The 20271-nt window shown below is 37.8% G+C and overlaps 1 protein-coding gene across 2 annotated transcripts; it reads left to right on the top strand.

Moving 5' to 3' along the window:
• The first annotated feature begins 765 nt into the window (after positions 1-765).
• Positions 766-19994, top strand: LOC117305970 (GMP reductase 1-like). Of its 2 annotated transcripts, XM_033790818.1 has the most exons (10): positions 766-950; positions 3686-3805; positions 5373-5456; positions 6092-6265; positions 11130-11211; positions 13287-13393; positions 14450-14492; positions 15034-15193; positions 16120-16311; positions 19608-19994. In XM_033790818.1, the coding sequence occupies exons 1-9, from the start codon at positions 864-866 to the stop codon at positions 16307-16309; spliced, it is 1047 nt and encodes a 348-aa protein (XP_033646709.1). In that variant the 5' UTR covers positions 766-863; the 3' UTR covers positions 16310-16311; positions 19608-19994. The 2 variants fall into 2 exon arrangements, with proteins under 2 accessions (XP_033646709.1, XP_033646708.1); XM_033790817.1 differs by lacking the exon at positions 19608-19994 and having other exon boundaries at positions 16120-16405.
• The last annotated feature ends 277 nt before the right edge of the window (positions 19995-20271 follow it).

Here is a 20271-nt window from a genome sequence, read left to right as displayed (position 1 = left end):
ATATTACAGTATATGCAGCATGAATACTCACGTATTTCATGATTGCAGCGAATATCCAACGGCCGAACATTTCCCATGTCATAATGACATGTACTTAGCTTGTAAAACAAATGTTCGAAACGTGTTCCGTCGACCAATGGCGGTTAATTTACTGCAAGGACGGTTTTGCACGGGGCGGACACAACTGCATATGCAAATGTGTCCGGGTGGACACAATTGCATTATGCAGCAGCGTCCGGGCGGACACGATTACATATGTAAAACCGTCCGGCGGACATTATTGCATATGCAATAATGTTCTCCAGATAGTATTGCATAGAGGACATAATTGCATGCGACACCGGCACAGTTACTGGGTTTAGGAGGATCATGTACGGACAGAGCGGGGCAAATTCCAAAACACGAACCGGAAACTGTCGATCCTAAATAAGACCCGGGGGGGCGAAGGGAAACAATTGAAAAGGTGGTTCTTTAATGTCGCCTGGGGGATCTACTTCCCCATTCAAGACTTTGAAGGTCGACAGATGAGTATTTTGGTGGAATCACACCATAGAGGAATATATTACTAGCTGAGGTACGATCTTTTACTTTGAATGAAAATCAACTGAGTTCGCCGTAAATCTTACCGCGCAACAAAAATAAAGTTCCCTCCGTCATGAATGGTCCAATGGGAGACGTTGTTCCTAATTATCGCCAAATAAGGCGAGCGTATCCGAGAGGGATTAAAGAACGAGTACTTGGTGTCATAAATTCAGCGCAGTTCGCGGGAACTTTTCACGGGGGAACATCGTAGTAAAAATTTCTTGCCAAAGTGAGAGAAAAGGACGTAAACATTCGATTGGCATTCAACCCAAGACGCCAAAATGCCGCGCATTGACACAGATATCAAGTTGGACTTCAAAGATGTGCTGGTTCGTCCAAAAAGGAGCACACTGAAAAGTCGATCAGAAGTAAGTTGATTGTTTTGAATTTTGATATAATGCAACAACTTCCAATCCATGTCCATGCATGACATTTTGTCAAATTTGTAAATTTAATAATCAATGTTGTAGGCCTTAAAAATGTAAGAATAGATTGTAGGTAGGCCTACACAATTTGTAATTATTAACTAAATTGGTTAGGCACCTTGATCGTTTAGAAGATTTATCCTTGTCTGAAGTGTTGAAAGTGTTCCCTCCTCTCTCAACAAAATGTCTATTATGGACCGATCTGGCCTGTCAATCAAACTGTGCGCGTTCACCCTTTTTGACCAATCACAGCAATGATTGTGGTCGGACAAACTCGGTCATGCGTGCGCGTTTATTTGGCACGCGCGGCAGAATGTCATTGGGAGTGCTTTTACACGTGTCTTATCACCCGGAGCTTAGTGGAAAGCCGGAACGGTCCATTGTAGAAATGCTTGTTCGTCCAAGTACGTCGAAACACAACATGGCGGATATTTCCGTTCGCAAAATTCGGGGTAAAAAACACCTTTTTTACGGTTAAAAGAACAAAATTGTCAACAGTTTAAAAGTGATTTAGATGCATATGACTCTTGTGCATTTATTTAACGGTTGACTTATGTTCAAATGTTTTGTTAAAGTGCATTTAAAAATTGTTGTGGTGAGGGGTCGTGAGTTGTCGGTATTTAGTGCGACCGGGCAGCACAGTTGCGATAACGTAACCCTCCTCCCGAAGGCCGCCAGGCCGGAGGGTTACGAGTTTGTTTCGAGCGGAAACGGTTGATCTGGTCCAACACGTACAATTTCGACAGCTAGTCACCAGATTTGCCCCATTTTTACCACTTTCAAAAATCATGACACAAATTCTGAGGGTACGAACTTAATCCGCAATATCTAATGCAGCCTGCCATAATACTCAAAACACCATTTAGGAAATATTTCGAAGAAAAATTGACAAAAACTCCCGCAGCGAATTCCCAGGTTCATATTTTGAACCTGTCTCATCGCTTTGCAAACGCATTATTTTGTTGTTGGGCTAAACCATTCTGTAAAAGGGGTGTTACAATGTTGCAGTGTGTGTGCGCGCTGTCCGTTTGCTTTGCACGCCGTTCACCCATAATGGCGCGCACGCACTGTAGCACTGCAACATTGTAACTCGCGCAAACCCATTCCTACACGATCGGTAGATCGCGCAAAACTTTTCCTGTACGATCGGTAGATCGCGCAAAGCCTTTCCTGCGCGATCGGCTGATCACGGGAAAAAATACTTGTAGCTTGATCGGTCAATCGCGCAAAGATGTTCATTGCGCGATCGACCGATTGTTGCGCGATCGACCGATTGCTGCGCGGCCAATTGATCTTTCAATAGCGCAGCGCGATCGACTGATCGCGCAGATTTACCGATCGTGCCCAACATTTACACGGAAGTTAGTGCACGACGTGGGATCGGAACACGCTAATTTCAATTTTCTTTTCACAAAATATTAACACCAAAGGAGAAAATTCAACAATTTTAAATAATGCGAACTTTGAGTTCCAACTACAAGGAACCTGTGAGTGTTAGTGTTAGCACAGGTCCTCATGCAACTAATAGGTATAAATTAGTTTGCAGTTGACTCAAACTGAAGAATTGGTGGCCTGTTTGATTTGAAATACTTAGCGGCCATCTTGAAAAAAAATAGTAAATAGTAAATAGCAAGGCCCTCATCCTCCTCTTTTTTGAAAAATCCGGACGATCAACCGGTATTTTTTGTTATTTGGCCTAAAATATAATTTAATATAACTCTTGTAATTTGTTGCCACATAAACTTCAAGGCTTCTTTTTAGCTAGGGCTTCAGTTCACACTCATCAGTCCAAAGGGAATCTGTTTGTGAAACAAAGTACAACTGAGTTTTTTTAAAAGAGTGTGTTTCATAAAGGGGTCCTTTATTGGAATAGCCTTAATGCAGATCTTAAACTGTCAGTCAGTGTTTTTTATTTTCGTAAAAAGCTTTTAAAGAAGATTTTGTTTGATTTATAGACTACTTATTAATTATATATCTCTTTTATTTTAATACGCAACATTTTTTAGTAAATATTTTATCTATTGCCCAGTCTCACTCATGCATAATGCCAATGTCCCTTTTGTTTGTTAGTGTTCGTTTTTGTGTAAATTGTCCTTGTCTTTAGGGAAGAGGAAAAAGCTTTTGCTTCTTTTTCCTACATGTTAACGTCAAACTATTTTTCTATTTATTTTTCATTAACTGGATTAAGTTTTCCTTAGTACAAGTTATTGTTATATATTTTCTGAACCATGTTATCACACTGTATTGATTGATGTTGACATAAATGTATCTGAAATGAATTAAAAATTAATAATATTGTTTAATTATAATTTAATTGTAGGCCTAATTGTCTTTAAAAAATAAATAATAATAATAATTATCTTTTACTTGATTTGATCGGACCTGTGGTTTTGTTGTTGTATTCAGGTATTCTTTTTCTAGCTAGAGTAAACTGTAGACCAAGACTTGAGGAGTGAAAAAAAAGAGAAATTTCTCAGGCCCCTACTTGATTCATGCTGCATCTGTTTTTCTGTCGGAGCACACTTCGCTTGAAACCGAATATAGTCAGACCAACCATTCTAGGGGCACACATGCACCGGTCTGCTGTAGGCTCAAAGCGCATAAGTAAAGACTATGCTGTGTGCTCCGGAAGCTTTGTATTATTTGCTAACCACGTACTCTGTCAAAATTGTCCACAGGTTGATCTAATGAGGTCCTTCATATTCCGTAATTCTACAAAGACCTACAATGGCCTCCCAGTCATGGCTGCCAATATGGACACAGTGGGAACTTTTGAGATGGCCAAAGCCCTAGCCTCGGTAAGTAAGAGTAGGGAGAACTCATAAATGTTTGCCTACTTATGACTAGCTCTTTGTTCCGACACCCTTATATTCAGACAACCCCATGTTATGTTAACCCTATGCTCTAATAACCCTATTGAATCCAAAACCCTATGGTCAAACACCCTTAAGTTCCAATAATAATAATATAATAATAATAATAATATAGGTATTTATATCAGCGCCTTTAACACAGATCAAAGCGCTGTACACAAAATAAAACAAGAACAATAAGAACATGCTGTAGAGTGTCACGGCCGAGTGGTTAAGAGCATCGAATTCAAGTTCTGGTGCTAATTCACCGGAGTGTGGGTTCGAATCCCGGTCGTGACACTTGTGTCCTTGAGCAAGATACTTTACTATAATTGCTTCTCTTCACCCAGGGGTATAAATGGGTACCTGCGAGGGTAGAGGTTGATATTGTGAATGACAAGCTTTCGGAGCCCCACGGCAGCTCGGGGCTGTATACTCCCTAATGGGAGCTGAGAAAGATTAAAGGGATGTTTATTGGCCCAATGACCAGGGGACTAATGTAAAGCGCATTGATACGGTTTATTGTGAAATGCGCTATATAAGAATTTCATATTATTAACAATGCGAGGAAAGAAAGATAAACAAAACAGCAAAGAATTAATGACTAGGCTGACTAAAGAAGTAGGTTTTCAGGTTCCAACACCCCTATGATCTAATCTAACACTGACCCCTATGTTCTGTCTTCCGACACCCCTATGTTCAGACACTCCTAAGTTCCAACACCCCATATGTTCTAATCTAACAACCCTTTTCGTTCTGTCTTCTGACACCCCTATGTTCTGCCAAATGCCAACCCCATGTTCAAACACCCCTACGTTCCGAAACCCCTATGTTCCAGGTTGGCTCAGTGGTTTCTTAGCTTGCCTTTCACCTCTATGACCCTGGTTCGAACCCCACCTCAGACTGAAGCCTTCAGTCCCTACCCGATTGTGTGGATTTCAAAAAATATTTAATATCACATCCGATTGTTTACAAATGTAAGAATTTCATCATATCCCACTCCCGCTTCAAATGTCATTGCTCACATTACGCAAACTTTGCTCGCACAATTTTTCCCTCTTCCTCGAGACCCTCTGTTTTTGTCCAGCATGATGATTTCATACAGGAAACTTTGATAAAAAAATGATGCATGCAGAACCTACATAATTGTGTTTGTTTAATCAGTTACTTGTTTACTTATTTACTTGTTTACTTGTTTACTTGTTTACTTGTTTACTTGTTTACTTGTTTACTTGTTTACTTGTTTACTTGTTTACTTGTTTACTTGTTTACTTGTTTACTTGTTTACTTGTTTACTTGTTTACTTGTTTACTTGTTTACTTGTTTACTTGTTTACTTGTTTACTTGTTTACTTGTTTACTTGTTTACTTGTTTACTTGTTTACTTGTTTACTTGTTTACTTTTTTACTTGTTTACTTGTTTACTTGTTTACTTGTTTACTTGTTTACTTGTTTACTTGTTTACTTGTTTACTTGTTTGCTTGTTTACTTGTTTACTTGTTTACCAATTACAGCATAGCCTATTCACCTGTATACACAAACACTACTCTGTTGACGAATGGAAGGCGTTTGCAGCGGAGAACCCATCTACCTTGAAGGTAAATTCTTTTTCTCCGAAGACCATCACAACTCTTTCATTTTATTCAGGGCTCTCAATTCTTTACTGGATATCAGTAGTTGGCCAGTGAACTCAAGACAAGTGGCAATTTTAACGTAACCCTCCTCCCGATGGCGAAGCCGGAGGGTTACGAGCTAGTGTTGTCCGGCAAATGGGAATTTGGTCTCACACGTACAATAGGAGACTTTCCAACGCTAGGTGGCAGCAGACATACCGGGTAAATTTCCATTGTTTACGTAGTTCTGAACATGCGCATAATTCTGAGAACAATGGATTTACCCGGTAAGTCTGCTGCCCTCTATCGTCCCAGAAAGTCTCCCATTTCGATAGCTAGTCACCAGATTTGCTCCTTTTTTACCACTTTCGAAAATCTTGACACAAATTCTAATAGACACGAGCTTGATCCTCGGTGTCTAATGCATCCCTTCATGACACTCAAAACCCCATTGAGGAAATATTTTGAAGAAAAAGTACAAAAACTTACCAGAGCCTGGAGCGAAAGGTCATGTGTCTTGTGTAACGGGCGCAACAAATAATTTTTCTCGGCAGACCACACAAAGAGAGTCTAACATTAACAAGGATTTTTTATTTTATTTCTTCATTTCTTTTCTTCAGAACCTTGCTGTGAGCGCAGGAACCAGCCAAACAGATGTGGTTAAACTCGCTCAGATAGTCAAAGCCGTGCCTGCCATTGATTACATCTGTCTGGACGTTGCCAACGGTTACTCAGAACTCTTTGTTCAGCATGTGAAAACTGTGAGAGAAATGTTCCCAGAGCACACTATCATGGTAAGTATAGTTTTGCTTTTCTAAGAATATTAAAGTAACATTACAGAATTGGTGAGAAAAAAACTTGTCTACCAAGGTCACAGATTTACATTAAAACTTACATGGTCTAATGATAATGATAGTAGCAAACATCCCTTGAAATATTTCTGTCTGAAATGTCATATTTGATGAGAAATAAACAAAACTGATTTTTCGTTTGGAGTTAATCACAGTGAGCGTTTTATTATTATTATTTTTTAAATCATCGAATGCAAATTCTTAACCAACTTCTCACTATTTCCTGGAGACCCAGATCGATCTTAAACTTCTACAGATTGGCAGTTTATGTATGGTGAATAGCATAAAGTGCTTAAACACAATAGATGTAATTGATATAAATAATATGGCAATATTTTTTGACAATACATCGTGGGTTAAAAACAGCAATATCGCCCAAGCTTAGTCCGATTGGATCTTCGGATCCTTACAAGGCTCTTTATCATAATTGCTTCTCAAATGGGTACATGTGTGAGCTGGGTGGATAACATGTGATAGACTGGCATCCTGTTCGTGGGTATAGACCCAATTCACAACGGGCAGCACAGATACACACACTTCTCTCATCTGCAATTTTGTTTGGCATGCACAAATAATAACAACAATAATAATTATAACCTTACTTATATAGCGCTTTTTACAAAAGCGATACAAAGTGCTTACGAAATACAATAGCAACTAAACAGAGATAAACTACATGTTTTACAGACAAAACAATTCAATTAAAAATGATACAATCTAGAGTAACTTAGGATAGAGGTGGGTTATGGTAAGACGTGCATTGTTCAGAGGTGCGTAAACATGTGTTCCATCCTTTAGTGCGCATTTTTGACGCCCTAAATGGCAGACAGACGCGCGATTATGTGCGCTACGCAATGTGAGTAGGGTCTGTAAAAAATATTTCCACAGACTTTTACTTTTACACTAAAAAGTACCATAAAGACATGTTCTCTTAAAAAAAAAAAAAAAAAATGGTTTACTTAAAGGCAGTGGACACTATTGGTAATTACTCAAAATAATTATTAGCATAAAACCTTTCGTGTTATGAGTAATGGGGAGAGGTTGATGGTATAAAACATTGTGAGAATCGGCTCCCTCTGAAGTGCCACAGGTTTTGAGAAAGAAGTAATTTTCCACGAATTTGATTTCAAGACCTCAGATTTAGAACTTGAGGTCTCGAAATCAACCATCTAAATGCACACAACTTCGTGGGACAAGGGTGTTTTTTCTTTCATTATTATCTTGCAAGTGCGATGACCGATTGAGCTCAAATTTTCACAGGTTTGTTATTTTATGCATATGTTGAGATACACCAACTGTGAAGGCTAGTCTTTGACAATTACCAATAGTGTCCACTGCCTTTAAATTCTCTTTGAAATAATTTTTGTTAAATATAGTCCCCTTTGTTTACCTTAACGCAGCCACTCCCCTCGGCTGTAAGCTAGGGCCGACAGTCAGCCACAGCTTTTTGGAATCTCTGCATGGGGGATGTGAATCGCTCCCTCTCAACCAAGAAAATCAATCTAGACTGCAGTCCTACACTGATCAATCAACCAAGGGCCCAATTTCATAGAGCTGCTAAGCACACAAATTTGCTTAGCATGAAATTTCTTTCTTGATAAAAACAGTATTACCAACCAAATTTTCACGTGATTGTCAGGATAAGCAAACAACAGCTGATCATAAACCAGTAACAAGCAATATGCAATAAATGGAAATTTGGTTGGTAATCCTGTTTTTGACCTCGGAAGAAATTTCACGCTAAGCAAATTTTTGTGCTTAGCAGCTCTATGAAATTGGGCCCAGGTGTTTGCTTTCCCAGTATTCAAACAAATTATAGACTATTAATTTTGGTTTTACCCATATACAGGGATGTGTGTACTGTTAGCACTGTGTTTATGTCTATACTCTCTACTTTCTCAAACACACACTGGTGTATACGGGTAAAACCAAAATTAAAGGAACACGTTGCCTTGGATCAGACGAGTTAGTCTATAAAAAGCGTCTGTAAACGTTTGTTATAAAATGCATATGATTGGAAAGATGTTTTAAAAGTAAAATACATTACAATGATCCAAACAAATTTGTCTCGAAATTGCGTGGTTTTCCGTTTACTGTGCGAACTAACACGGTCAGCCATTTATGAGAGTAAAACATTTGACTTCCATAAATGGCTGACCGTGATGGTCGACGAGGTAAAAGGAAAACTGTGCAATTTCGAGGCATGTTTGTGTGGATCATTGTATTCTACTTTTAAAACATCTTTCCAATCATATGCATTTTATAACAAACGGTTACAAACGCTTTCCAAAGACTAACTCGTCCGATCCAAGGCAACGTGTTCCTTTAATGTTCTTTATCCTGATGTAAATTTCCTGCTATTAAACTATGGACTCCCAACTAAAATAGAAATTTGATTAAACAGAAGACTGGTTAAATTTTAGGACTGAGTCTCTAATTGCAGAGTCAAATATTGATTGGAAATGGTAGTCATTTCATTTATAGAAGAATTTTTTAATTAACCATTCCAATGGAATATGCCAGCATGCACATATTCGATTTTGGTTCAGCAAATTAAAAGAGTTGTGCACTAGGCAGACTTACGATGCAATACTTGGTGTTTATCTTTGATTTTAAAGGCATGGACACCTTTGGTAATTGTCAATAGACCAGTCTTCTCACTTTGTGTATCATATCTCAACATAATATGGATAAAATAACAAACCTGTGAAAATTCGAACTCAAATGGTTTTGAAGTTGAGAGAAAATGATGGAAGAAAAACCACCCTTGTCGCCCAAGTTGTGTGCTTTCAGATGCTTGATTTCGAGACCTCTGCTAAGGTCTCAAAATCAATTCAGAAATTTTAATGTGAAATTACTTCTTTCTCGAAAACTACGTTACTTCAGAGGGAACCGTTTCTCACAATGTTTTACACTATCAACAGCTCTCCATTGCTCATTACCAAGTAATTTTTTATGCTGATAATTATTTTGAGTAAATACCAGTAGTGTACATTGCCTTTAATATTAGCCCTACTTTACAATCTGGAGCATTCTAAATGGTTTGTCTTGATGATTTATTGTGAATTTGAATATAAAAACACATTTATATAGCACCAAATCCATTATAAAAGCTCCCAGGCGCTTAAACAATAAGATAAACTATAACATTAAACCACAAAAAGCAAAATCATTAAAAGGTCAAAAATAGGATCCACAAAATGTGATCATAAAACAATAAACATGATAAAAGGTAATAATAATAAAAAAACTTATGTATTAAGCATTCTTTTTAAAAACAAATACAAAAACAACCAAAGATAAATAGATTACAAACTACTCATTACACAGACAATAACAATGCAATTAACAATAATACAAATAAGCATGACTTAGGATATTTTAAGTTAAGATTTGAAAGAGCTCAGGGAATTAGTTTAAAATCAAACGGATAGAGGAAGATGGTTCCAGCTTTTTGGCCTAGTTGTTGCAAAATCTTGAAAGCCTTGAATTTTTCACGAGATCGTGGGATTACTCAACTGGATAACAAGCAAATATTTTTCTAGTACACACTATGTAATTACTTTGAATGCATCACTCAGAGAAGTCTGACAATAAGGCTGTCTCTGAAACCATTTTATGTGAGTGCAGTTTTAAGTGTTCGCAAAAAAAGAAAAAGAAAGCGTAAAGGGAAAGAAAAGAATTCACTTTTGTCTGTTTCCAGCATTGAGTTAAGACCATTTAAAAGCCTTCGCTTATCTCATTTGTGAAGCCTTAATGGTCTATTAAACCAATTAAAAAAAGGGCTGATCTTTTCAGTCAACTATTTTCTGCTAGGGTCGAAATGTCAGGCCATTGACTATTATGTTTGCATTTTTACCATCGATCCTTTGATGGTTAGTTGTTTGCAACAGCTATGTTCTCAATTATTTTCAGTCAACTTTGTTCCTGTTTTTCTTTTGCTGTTTTTCTTTTGCCATTTGTTATTAGAGCCAATCTGTTTAGTCAACTTTTTCCTGTTTTTTTTTTTTTTTTTGTAATTTGTATGGGGATGTCTTTTTGAGCAATTGTGGGTCTCATTTGCCCTTGCATTTTGGCGATTGCTGCTTTGATCGTATTAACTACCATATTGTACATTAGCGACCATATTTCATTTTATGATGCAAAAACCATTAATAGTAATGAATTATGTCTTAGTAATTTAAGAACTGACTTAGCGGTAGTACAGTTTATCACGCTCATATAAGCTAAAATAATAGTCTCAGCCTATTTTCTATACAATCCACCCGGGTAATAGTTAAAAAAGCAGGACAGTTCTTTTAAGAACTGAGAAGTCTCCCGAACATCTACTCCGCGCTAGTAGAGTAAAGTAAGACAGTTCTCTAAGAACAAACTCTACCTGGCAAGAGATACACACATGGTGCTACCGTAAACCAAATGTATATTAAATTATATGCCGTTTTATTTCTAAGCTTTGGCCTACATTTCCATTTTATTTATTGTACAAATGTACAGGTTGTTGTTTTGTATAATAGGTGTAAGTTACCTCGGGCATTATCGTTACTAAAAGTAAATGATCACTCTGGTGAGATTCTAACCCACAACCTACCTTTGCAATTCTAGAGCACCGCGATTGCCTGGTAGCAATCTTGAGGCAGTTCAAATCCCATATTTTAGCAGCGGGTACGACAACAACATGATAAATTTGTATGGATGTAACTTGGGTAAAACCAAAAAGTTAGTATTCTTTATTCCCAATGCAAATTTAACATCTATTTTAATTTAAAAATAAAGTAAATTTGTGACTAAAAATCATTATTGTTTTCAGGCCGGCAATGTTGTAACTGGTGAGATGGTGGAAGAGCTCATCCTAGCTGGTGCTGACATCATCAAAGTAGGCATTGGACCAGGTATGTCTCACCTACATATATCTAAAACTTAATGCTCGAAAACCATGACTTCTTGCTTACAACTCAGAGCCAAATTTTGTAGAATTGCCTAAGCAGAAAAATGTTGCTCTTGAAACAGGTATTGCTAAGCAGAAATGAGCATGGTACCAGTAACAAACTGTACATTTGACATAGACCTTTTCGAAAATACCCATTGCGCAAGCGCTAACCACTGAGTAGGGTGCACACTCGGCTAGCTAGCTAGAGACCAGTTTATGCATCTCAATCCACGCCTAACGAGCTAGAAGCGAGGAGTATTTGCGATTTAAGGTCAATTGTATCTTTAGCTAGTTAACGTTATTCTGGTAGTCATAATTGTGTTGCTTTAAAGCAGCTCTATGACGTTGGGCCCAGGGCCCAATGAGGTGCTTAAAGGAGGGGGAGGCTATGTCATTGTTAGGCCACATAAAAACAAAAAACTGTTAATCGTCCCCGCCTGACTGTTCAAAACTCCCCGACCCCATTTATTTTATTTTTTTTTTCCCTTTTCCCCATGTCTGGATATCTCTTTATACTTTTACTGCCCAGATTTTTCAGCTGATATTTTTTTCAAAATGTACAGGTTTGAAAAGATGTTTAAGGAAGGTTTTTATTCATGTTGGCAAAGCAAGAACAATTCTTCAAATATTTACTTGGGCTACACTGTGCTTAGTTGTTTGAAAAAGTTTACTGAAAATGTCATCTAGGAGTTAAATTTGTTTGACAAAACTATCATCATGATGACCCAAACCCTTTTAAGCGGAGGTGCTATAGTTTTTGAGAAATTAAGTAAAACTGTTTCACAAAAATAAATGTTGTCAATGGATCTATGCGAACCCGACCCAAAAACTTGACTATTTATGGGGCTGAAATTTCTTCAGGTAAATTATACATCTTCATTCACAGTGAGTATGGATTCATGTCATGACCCAAAAACTTGATCTACAAAAAGTATCAAAACCCTTTAAGCACAACAACATGAAACGCTTAGCAGAATAAGACTACCAGCCTAAATTATATGTCAGATAGTGAACCATCTATAACTGGTATTATTAATTAGTATTATTAATTTGACATCAATTTACAGACAAAATAAAAGACAATATACCCAAAAGATAGCCGGGGAACAGCAAAAGCAAATACATAATATGAACCATAGATCTGTTGCCCCACATACACACAAATTATAGATAAAGTTGTCATTGTCCACAAAGCAATAATATCCGCCATATTTTCTGCTTCAGCAGCTAGATGAAATTAGGCCTCAGTCTAAACCTTTTAGCTTTGAGTGATTCACTAGGATCCTTCCTCTATCAGCGTGTTGACGTCAATGCTTTTAAGGTTTATTAAACCCATCAGAGACTCTTCTTTTCTGCATAATCAGCACCATATTCCCAGACATCGATACTAGTGTCGATTTGTTGCACCGTTATTTCAGGAAAATGTCTGGGAAGTTACTAAGGAGCAGAAATACATGGTTTTGTTATAAAATTTTACATTCTATGTCAACATCGGAAACAGTGGGACATGTCAATTGGGACTAACCATTTTTTATTTTTATTTTTTTGAGTAGAAGTTGTTAAAATCTTGCAGCCATTTTGCGGCCGCTACGGCCTCTTACGGGGTTGATTGGTTTGGTACATTGTATTTTTCTAACGTCACAAAACCAAAACATCCACAGATTAATAAACTTACAAAGTTTGAAGATTATGAGGATAGAAAGCTTCCCCTAAAATATTACTTGCTAAGGTGCTGTAGTTTTTGAGAAATGAGAAAAACAATTTCTCCAAAATAATATTCGTTTATATAAATGAGACAACAAATTATTGTAGCATGTACAGCGTACTTATGCCACTCTCCTAAAAAAACATTGCTCTGTGATTTTCACTTTTTTCCTTCCCAAAATCAGAACGACCAATGAAGCTGAAAATTCTTCAGATAGATTATAATTACATAGATCTTCATTCACATTGAGTAGGGATTCATGTCATGGCCAAAAACTTCATCTACAAAAGTATTGTAACCCTTTAATGTGGCTGGTGTTTCTTGTTTTGAAGGTTCCGTTTGTACAACAAGAAAGAAGGCTGGAGTAGGCTACCCTCAGCTTAGCGCTGTCTTAGAGTGTGCCGATGCTGCCCATGGATTAGGAGGACACATCATCTCAGTAAGAAAAATACATGGGGCAGATTTTCATAATAGACTGTGCCAATTTTCTGAAACGTGCCAAGTACAAGAAAGTATGGCTCAGGGAAAAACGGGTTTACATGTACTTGTCAAAAATTATTTAACTTTGCATTGTCATTTTTTTGCTTAGCAATGAAATTGGTCAAGCAGTATTTTCTGCCAAAACAGCTGAAATTTGCCCTGTGGCCAATAGCATTCCTTTAATGTTTCTCAGCTCCCTGGCGAGTATATTAAATATTTGTTTTTCTTTAAAGGCAGTGGACACAATTGGTAATTACTCAAAATAGTTGTTAGCATAAAACCTTACTTGGTAAAAGAGCAATGGAGAGCTGTTGTAACCGACTCCCTCTGAAGTAACATAGTTTTTGAGAAAGAAGTAATTTCTCACTCAAATATTTTAATTGAATTTGAGACCTCAGCTCAGAAAAACACCTTTGTCGTACCATGGTTACACAGAGTTGTGTGCTTTCAGATGCTTGATTTCAAGACCTCAAATTCTAAATCTGAGGTCTCGAAATCAAATTCGTGGAAAATTACTTCTTTCTTGAAAACTACGTCTTTTCAGAGGGAGCTGTTTCTCACAATGTTTAATACAACAACCTCTCCCCATTACTTGAAAGAAAAACACCCTTGTTGCACCATGGTGACACAGAGTTGTGTGCTTTCAGTTGCTTGATTTCGAGACCTCAAATTCTAAATCTGAGGTCTCGAAATCAAATTCATGGAAACTTACTTCTTTCTCGTAAACTACGTTACTTCAGAGGGAGCCGTTTCTCACAATGTTTTACACTATCAACCTCTCCCCATTACTTGTAATCAAGAAAGGTTTTATGATAATAATTATTTGGAGTAATTACCTGTGGTTGTCCTTTTACAACCAGTGCAAGCAGTGGCTTGCTGCAGACCACTGATAAGGGAGAATGCTGGGTCGGATGATAGCATGAGTGCATTTAGGCAAAGTTTTAATTGCCTACACTTAGCTGGAAATTGAATTGGGTTCAAAAAGTGTTTTTTTTTTGCTCACTTTCAATCTTAGGATGGTGGTTGTACCTGCCCAGGAGATGTTGTCAAGGCTTTTGGTAAGTGACTCTTTGTCTTATTGTGTAATTAGTAATTAATTATTGTTTTCACTATTTTGGTTTGTACATTTTATGGAATGGGCGCAATTTAAATCAATCAAATATTACTACGTTTAAAAACAAAAATTATTTTGAATATATTCTCCTTCTCCTCCAAAAATATTATTGCAGTTTAATGTTCTGATGACTGATGTTGATTTATTTGATTAGGAGCTGGGTTTACAAGGTGCTACGGCGCCTTAAGCAGCCACAGCCAGGAACACCGGGGCTAACCCTTTCTCTTTTCGACAAGTGCACTGGGCTCTTTTACATACGTTACACAACACATGGGACCAACGGCTTTATGTCCCATCTGAAGGACAAAGTAATAGATTAGTGTGGGGATTCAAACTTCACACTCTGCTGATCAGAAACACCAGAGTTTGAATTCGGTGCTCTGAACCACTCGGCCAAGATGTTCCCCTGTCCCCCCCTTCTCCAGCAATACAATTCAAATGCTGCGACTGAATTTTCTGATGACCGTTGTTGTTTATTTGTTTAGGAGCTGGTGCTGATTATGTAATGCTCGGTGGGATGCTTGCCGGCCACGACCAGAGTGGAGGAGAGACCATTGAACGGAACGGCAAGAAGTTGAAGTTGTTTTACGGGATGAGCTCATCGACCGCCATGACCAAACACGCCGGTGGTGTGGCAGAGTACAGGTGGGTTTAGTCTCTGAAACGTTGGTTTCTATTCGACAAATAACACAGGCCTGGAGTTAGATGCAGGTCACACAGGCCCCTGGTCTAAGCCTTGGTGCTCTCCAAACAAAAGTTTCCCATTGACTTAAAGATTTTTAACGGATTTTGCCTTATGCAAAAAAAAACGGCCTTGCCCTTTCAACATGTTCAAAAATGAACTCTCAGGCCTGGGAACAGTCATGATATTTTTCCTTCTTTAGTCTGATAAATTCGATTTTCTTGTTCTTCTTGTCCATGAATCCAAGACTATGCCTGAAGTGAGAAGTCTTGTCCGGGACAGTTTCCACAAATACAGTCTTCGTTCAAGTTTTTTTTTCTCCGTTTTTGACACATGCAAGACCTGAATGCAAGCCAACAACAGAATCCAGCATTCTCCTGAAGACCATCAGAGCATACTGATTGAAACGTTGAGCAACCACCCCTAACTAACACTACTCAAAGAGATTTATTTGTGGTGTTATTGCAAACCTCACCCAAATGCACAGTCTATTTGACCGCATTCCCACTGGATCCACAATTTCGAGATCGGGATCCCGCAACAAGGGTCGTAGCAGGTGTGAAATCGCGGTCGCGTTCTCACTTGAGTATGATTGCACATTGATCCCCCTTTTTGGGAATGCAAATTGCGGGGTCTGATCGCCCTTTGCATTCCCATTAATCCACAAGGGCGATCAGATCCGGCTTTAATCCTACTCCCGAGGAGGATAAAAATCGCACGGTCAGATCCTGATCGCCCTCGCGTTCCCACTGGAGCTTATTTCTCTTTGAAAGCCCTTTCGGGGTCTTGATTGCCCTTTTCTCTAATATTGGGAGATCAATGCCGGGTCCAGTGGGAACGGGGTCTTACGAGCCATGTTGTAACCCTCCCTTTTGTTTAATTCCTATAGAGCCAGTGAAGGCAAAACAGTGGAGGTTACATATCGAGGTGACGTCAACGGCACAGTCCTGGACATCCTGGGTGGACTGCGCTCAGCGTGTACCTACGTAGGCGCTGGCAAACTGAAGGAACTAAGCCGACGAACGACCTTCATTCGTGTCACTCAGCAGACCAACAACATATTTGGGAACTCGTCATAAAGGCAAGGCTGTGTTCACGCAAATTGTCTTTAAAGGCAGTGGACACTATTGGTAAATGTCAAAGACTAGCCTTCACAGTTGGTGTATCTCAAAATGTGCATTAAATAACATGCCTGTGAAAATTTGAGCTCAATCGGTCGTCGAACTTGCGAGATAATAATGAAAGAAAAACACACCCTTGTCACACGAAGTTGTGTGCGTTGAGATGGTTGATTTCGAGACCTCAAGTTCTTAATCTGAGGTCTCGAAATCAAATTTGTGGACAATTACTTCTTTCTCGAAAACTATGTCACTTCAGAGGGAGTCGTTTCTCACAATGTTTTATACCATCAACTTCTCCCCATTACTCGTCACCGAGAAAGGTTTTATGCTAAGAATTATTTTGAGTAATTACCAATATAGGGCCACTGATTTTCCGCGATCGCGGAAAACGGACGGAATTCGCGGAATCGGCCCTTTGAAACGGAAAACGGGATTTCAGAAAATTTGATTTTTTTTTTTTTTTTTTTTTTTTTCGACGCCAAAACTATTGAAATTGCATTCTTTATTAAGATTCTTCTTGTTAAACTAAAAAGGCATCAGAAATCAGACCATTAAAAAGTACGAGATCGTAACCGTGGATCGTTCTGTTCTACTTCACACCATCCTCAATGTTTACACACATGATGTACACACGTTGTTAACATGGTTAAGCGAAGGGCATTATTCGCGGCACGTTTTAAACATTTTTTGTTCACCCAAATTGCATTTTCTCCCTCTCTTTTACCAACAATAATACACAAACTAGCTTACCTATGACCTGTAAGAACACATACAATGTTTTTTCATCTCGAAAAGGTCTAAAATAAAACCGTAAACTGTCAACATTCTGTCGCCAAAACGAAAACAAAATGGCTGACATTTTGTTTGTGGATGGAGAATGGTCACGTCCATAGACTTGTTCCCAAGTCTTTGATCATGCTGAAACAGCGCCCTCTTGTGGATACACTCCTGTCATTAGCCTACAATGTGGCTGATGCAGAGAATCAATTGCAGTTTTAGACTTGGAATCAAGTCTATCACATTATGTGCATTAATACTGCAGTCACAGTGCAACCTTTTTACCCTGACTACATGTTTTTGTTTCATCGAACAGCAGTATACAAAATAATCCACAATTATAAAAAAAGTATTTTTTTGAAATTTGTCAGTTCAAATGGACATTTTACGAAGTCGGCAGTGCAACTTATCTTAATTTGATTTTTATAAGTGTGTCCCTGGGTATTAAACAACCTTTTATCTAATTAAAAAAACATGAAACGGAATTTGTTGTGCCTGAAACGGAATTCATGTTTTTGCCAAACGGAATTTGCACTTTTCTGAAACGGAAAATCAGTGGCCCTACCAATAGTGTCCACTGCCTTTCAGGGGCTGGTACTTTTTGTAGGCCACAAAACTCAATGCCACAATTTACATTAAACTTACAGCTAACTTGAAGATAATGATGGTAGAAAGCTTCCCTTAAAATATTACTTGCTGTCGTTTTTAAGAAATAAGTATTAAAAACAATGTCACCAAAATAATATTCGTCTCAGGAGTAGAGCATTATTTTAGCATGATGTACATTATTAGTAAATGTATTGACCAGTAATGGTTCTTATGGACTCGCCTGAAAACATCACTATGTGATTTAAACCTTTTTTCAAAAACTTGAGGACTAATGAAGCTGTACCTTCTTTAGGTAAATTTTATTACATACGTTTTCGTTCACAGTGAGTAGGGATTGATGTCATGGCCAAAAACTTGATCTACAAAAGGTATCACAATATTGATTAGCACAAAACCCTCACTTTGTAACGAGTAATGGGGAGAGGTTGATAGTATAAAACTTTGTAAGAAACGGCTCCCTCTGAAGTGAAGTAGCTTTCGAGAAAGAAGTAATTTTGCATGAATTTGATTTCAAAACCTCAAGTTAAGAATTTAAGGTCTCGAAATCAAGCAAAGCACACAACTTCGTGTGACAAGGGTGTTCTTTATTTCATTCATATCTTCCAACTCCGACGACCAATTGAGCTCAAATTGTCACAGGTTTGTTATTTTATGCATATGTTTAGATACACAAAGTGAGAATACTGGTCTTTGACAATAACCAATAGTGTCCACTGTCTTTTAAGTAAAAGTGTGTTTGGAACAAAGTGCTGGAAGTACCTAGAAGTATGCTCACCTTCATAAAGGAATCATAGAGTGAAGTAAAAGAAGTGTCAACAAAATGCGCTGTCGTGTAACTGTAATATGTGGTCTGAATTTTAACATCTTTTGACATTTGTTCTAAATTTTTAATTCTTAGTGGCATTATTAAATGAAAGTATTCATGTAATTATAAAACAAACTTGGTGCAAACAAGGGCGGCATAGGACGTTGCGATTTATATACACGAAGCATCCACAAATTAATGCTTAAATTTGAATTCCTCTGACTAATAACAATAATAGTAATACTCTTTTTCCACATAAGCGAAGTACTTCAAAGTGAAATGTTTCTCAAAATGCATTATACTATCCAAAGCTTCTGTATTTACCAAGTAAGTTTTTAGTGCCATACATTTCCTGAGTCATTACCAAACACTACAGACCCTTGAAATTGTTTGTAACAAAGAATCAAACTTTGTGTAGAGTTATGTGGTACTTGAGAGCAGTGTTATTTATTGACGATACATTGGCAATTGCTTTTTTTCATGTGTGATTGTAGAATGGCTGTGAGGGAGTTGTGACTGACAAAATATTGAGTCTCACATGCTTTCCGTGTTCCAAACTTTTCAGAGATAAACTTTTTCACAAATTTTTATGTCATGTATCTTTCCGATTATATTGGTTTTCTTTCTTCTCTACTAGAAATAATCGCAACTGAAATGTTTTTCAACTTTTATCAAGATGTCTTGAAGTTATATTCTGAAACAATATAACGTAAAAAATACCAGTGCCATTTTCACAATGCTTCCACAGAGCAAGATAGATACATAACTCTCCCCAGTTGACTTAATAGATGTTAAATTTGCATCGGGGATAAAGAATATTAATTTTTGGTTTTTACCCACACACCGATGTATGCAGCACTGTATACTCAGTACTTTCCCCCGAGTCCTGTGAAAAAAATCACTGGCATTCTCCCCCGTTGGGCTCACTCCCTGCAAGCTCATAAGCCGTGTTCCAATCTGACTTTAATTTTTGGTTTTAAGTACTGCAAGTTTTCTGTAGAATGACAAGTTAAATCCGAAGGGGACTCATGGAAAACTGACCTCCCTTTCAACTTGCCGTTTCAGGTGGGAGTAGAGTGCCAGCGGAAGAAAAAGTCCAATGGGAACATTGCTTCAGCTACGTTTTGTTCTGCTTGAGGCAAAGCCGCCAAATCTCCCTGATTCTGCAAAAAAGTTCCCTGAAATCAAAACAATCTTTCATTGTTCTGATGAACAAGTTTGAAAATCTCTGTCATTGTGGTAATTGTTTAGCCTTTTTGAGATGCGCTGAACACTGTAGGAGTGCACTCTTTGGTTTTGGGGCCTACAGAGAAATTTACCCAAACCAAGCAGTGCCCTGGTAATCTGTCCACCATGTCTTTTTAAAAAAGACTCATTGAAGGGAAGGTACACGTTTGGTAATTACTCAAAACAAATCTTAACTTTAAAACTGACTTTGTAACAAGCATTGGAGAGCTGTTGACCATATAAAACATTGTAAAGTAGTTTTTGAGAAAGAAGTAATAATAAAAAACTTCTAGCTTTTATTCCTATCTGAAAGCATACAAATTTGTCCAACAAGGGTGTTTTTTTCTTTCATAATTTTCTCACACTTGATGACCGATTGAGCCCAAATTTTCACAGGCTTGTTATTTTATGGTTATGATGGGATACACCAAGTAAAAAAAACACTGGTCTTTGACAATTACCAAACGTGTTCAGTGCCTTTAAGTTGAATGTAATTTAATTA

The sequence above is a fragment of the Asterias rubens genome, unplaced genomic scaffold, assembly GCF_902459465.1.
Source record: "Asterias rubens unplaced genomic scaffold, eAstRub1.3, whole genome shotgun sequence".
Lineage (NCBI taxonomy): Eukaryota > Metazoa > Echinodermata > Asteroidea > Forcipulatida > Asteriidae > Asterias > Asterias rubens.
Note: the sequence above shows the minus strand (reverse complement) of the source record. Positions and strands in the feature narration are given on the sequence as shown.

Excerpts from the sequence above, each read along its gene's own strand:
- LOC117305970 (XM_033790818.1), top strand. The coding sequence starts at position 864 with ATGCCGCGCATTGACACAGATATCAAGTTGGACTTCAAAGATGTGCTG. Across the intron at positions 5,457-6,091 it reads AGAACCCATCTACCTTGAAG|AACCTTGCTGTGAGCGCAGG; the intron begins GTAAATTCTTTT and ends TCTTTTCTTCAG. Across the intron at positions 6,266-11,129 it reads TCCCAGAGCACACTATCATG|GCCGGCAATGTTGTAACTGG; the intron begins GTAAGTATAGTT and ends TATTGTTTTCAG.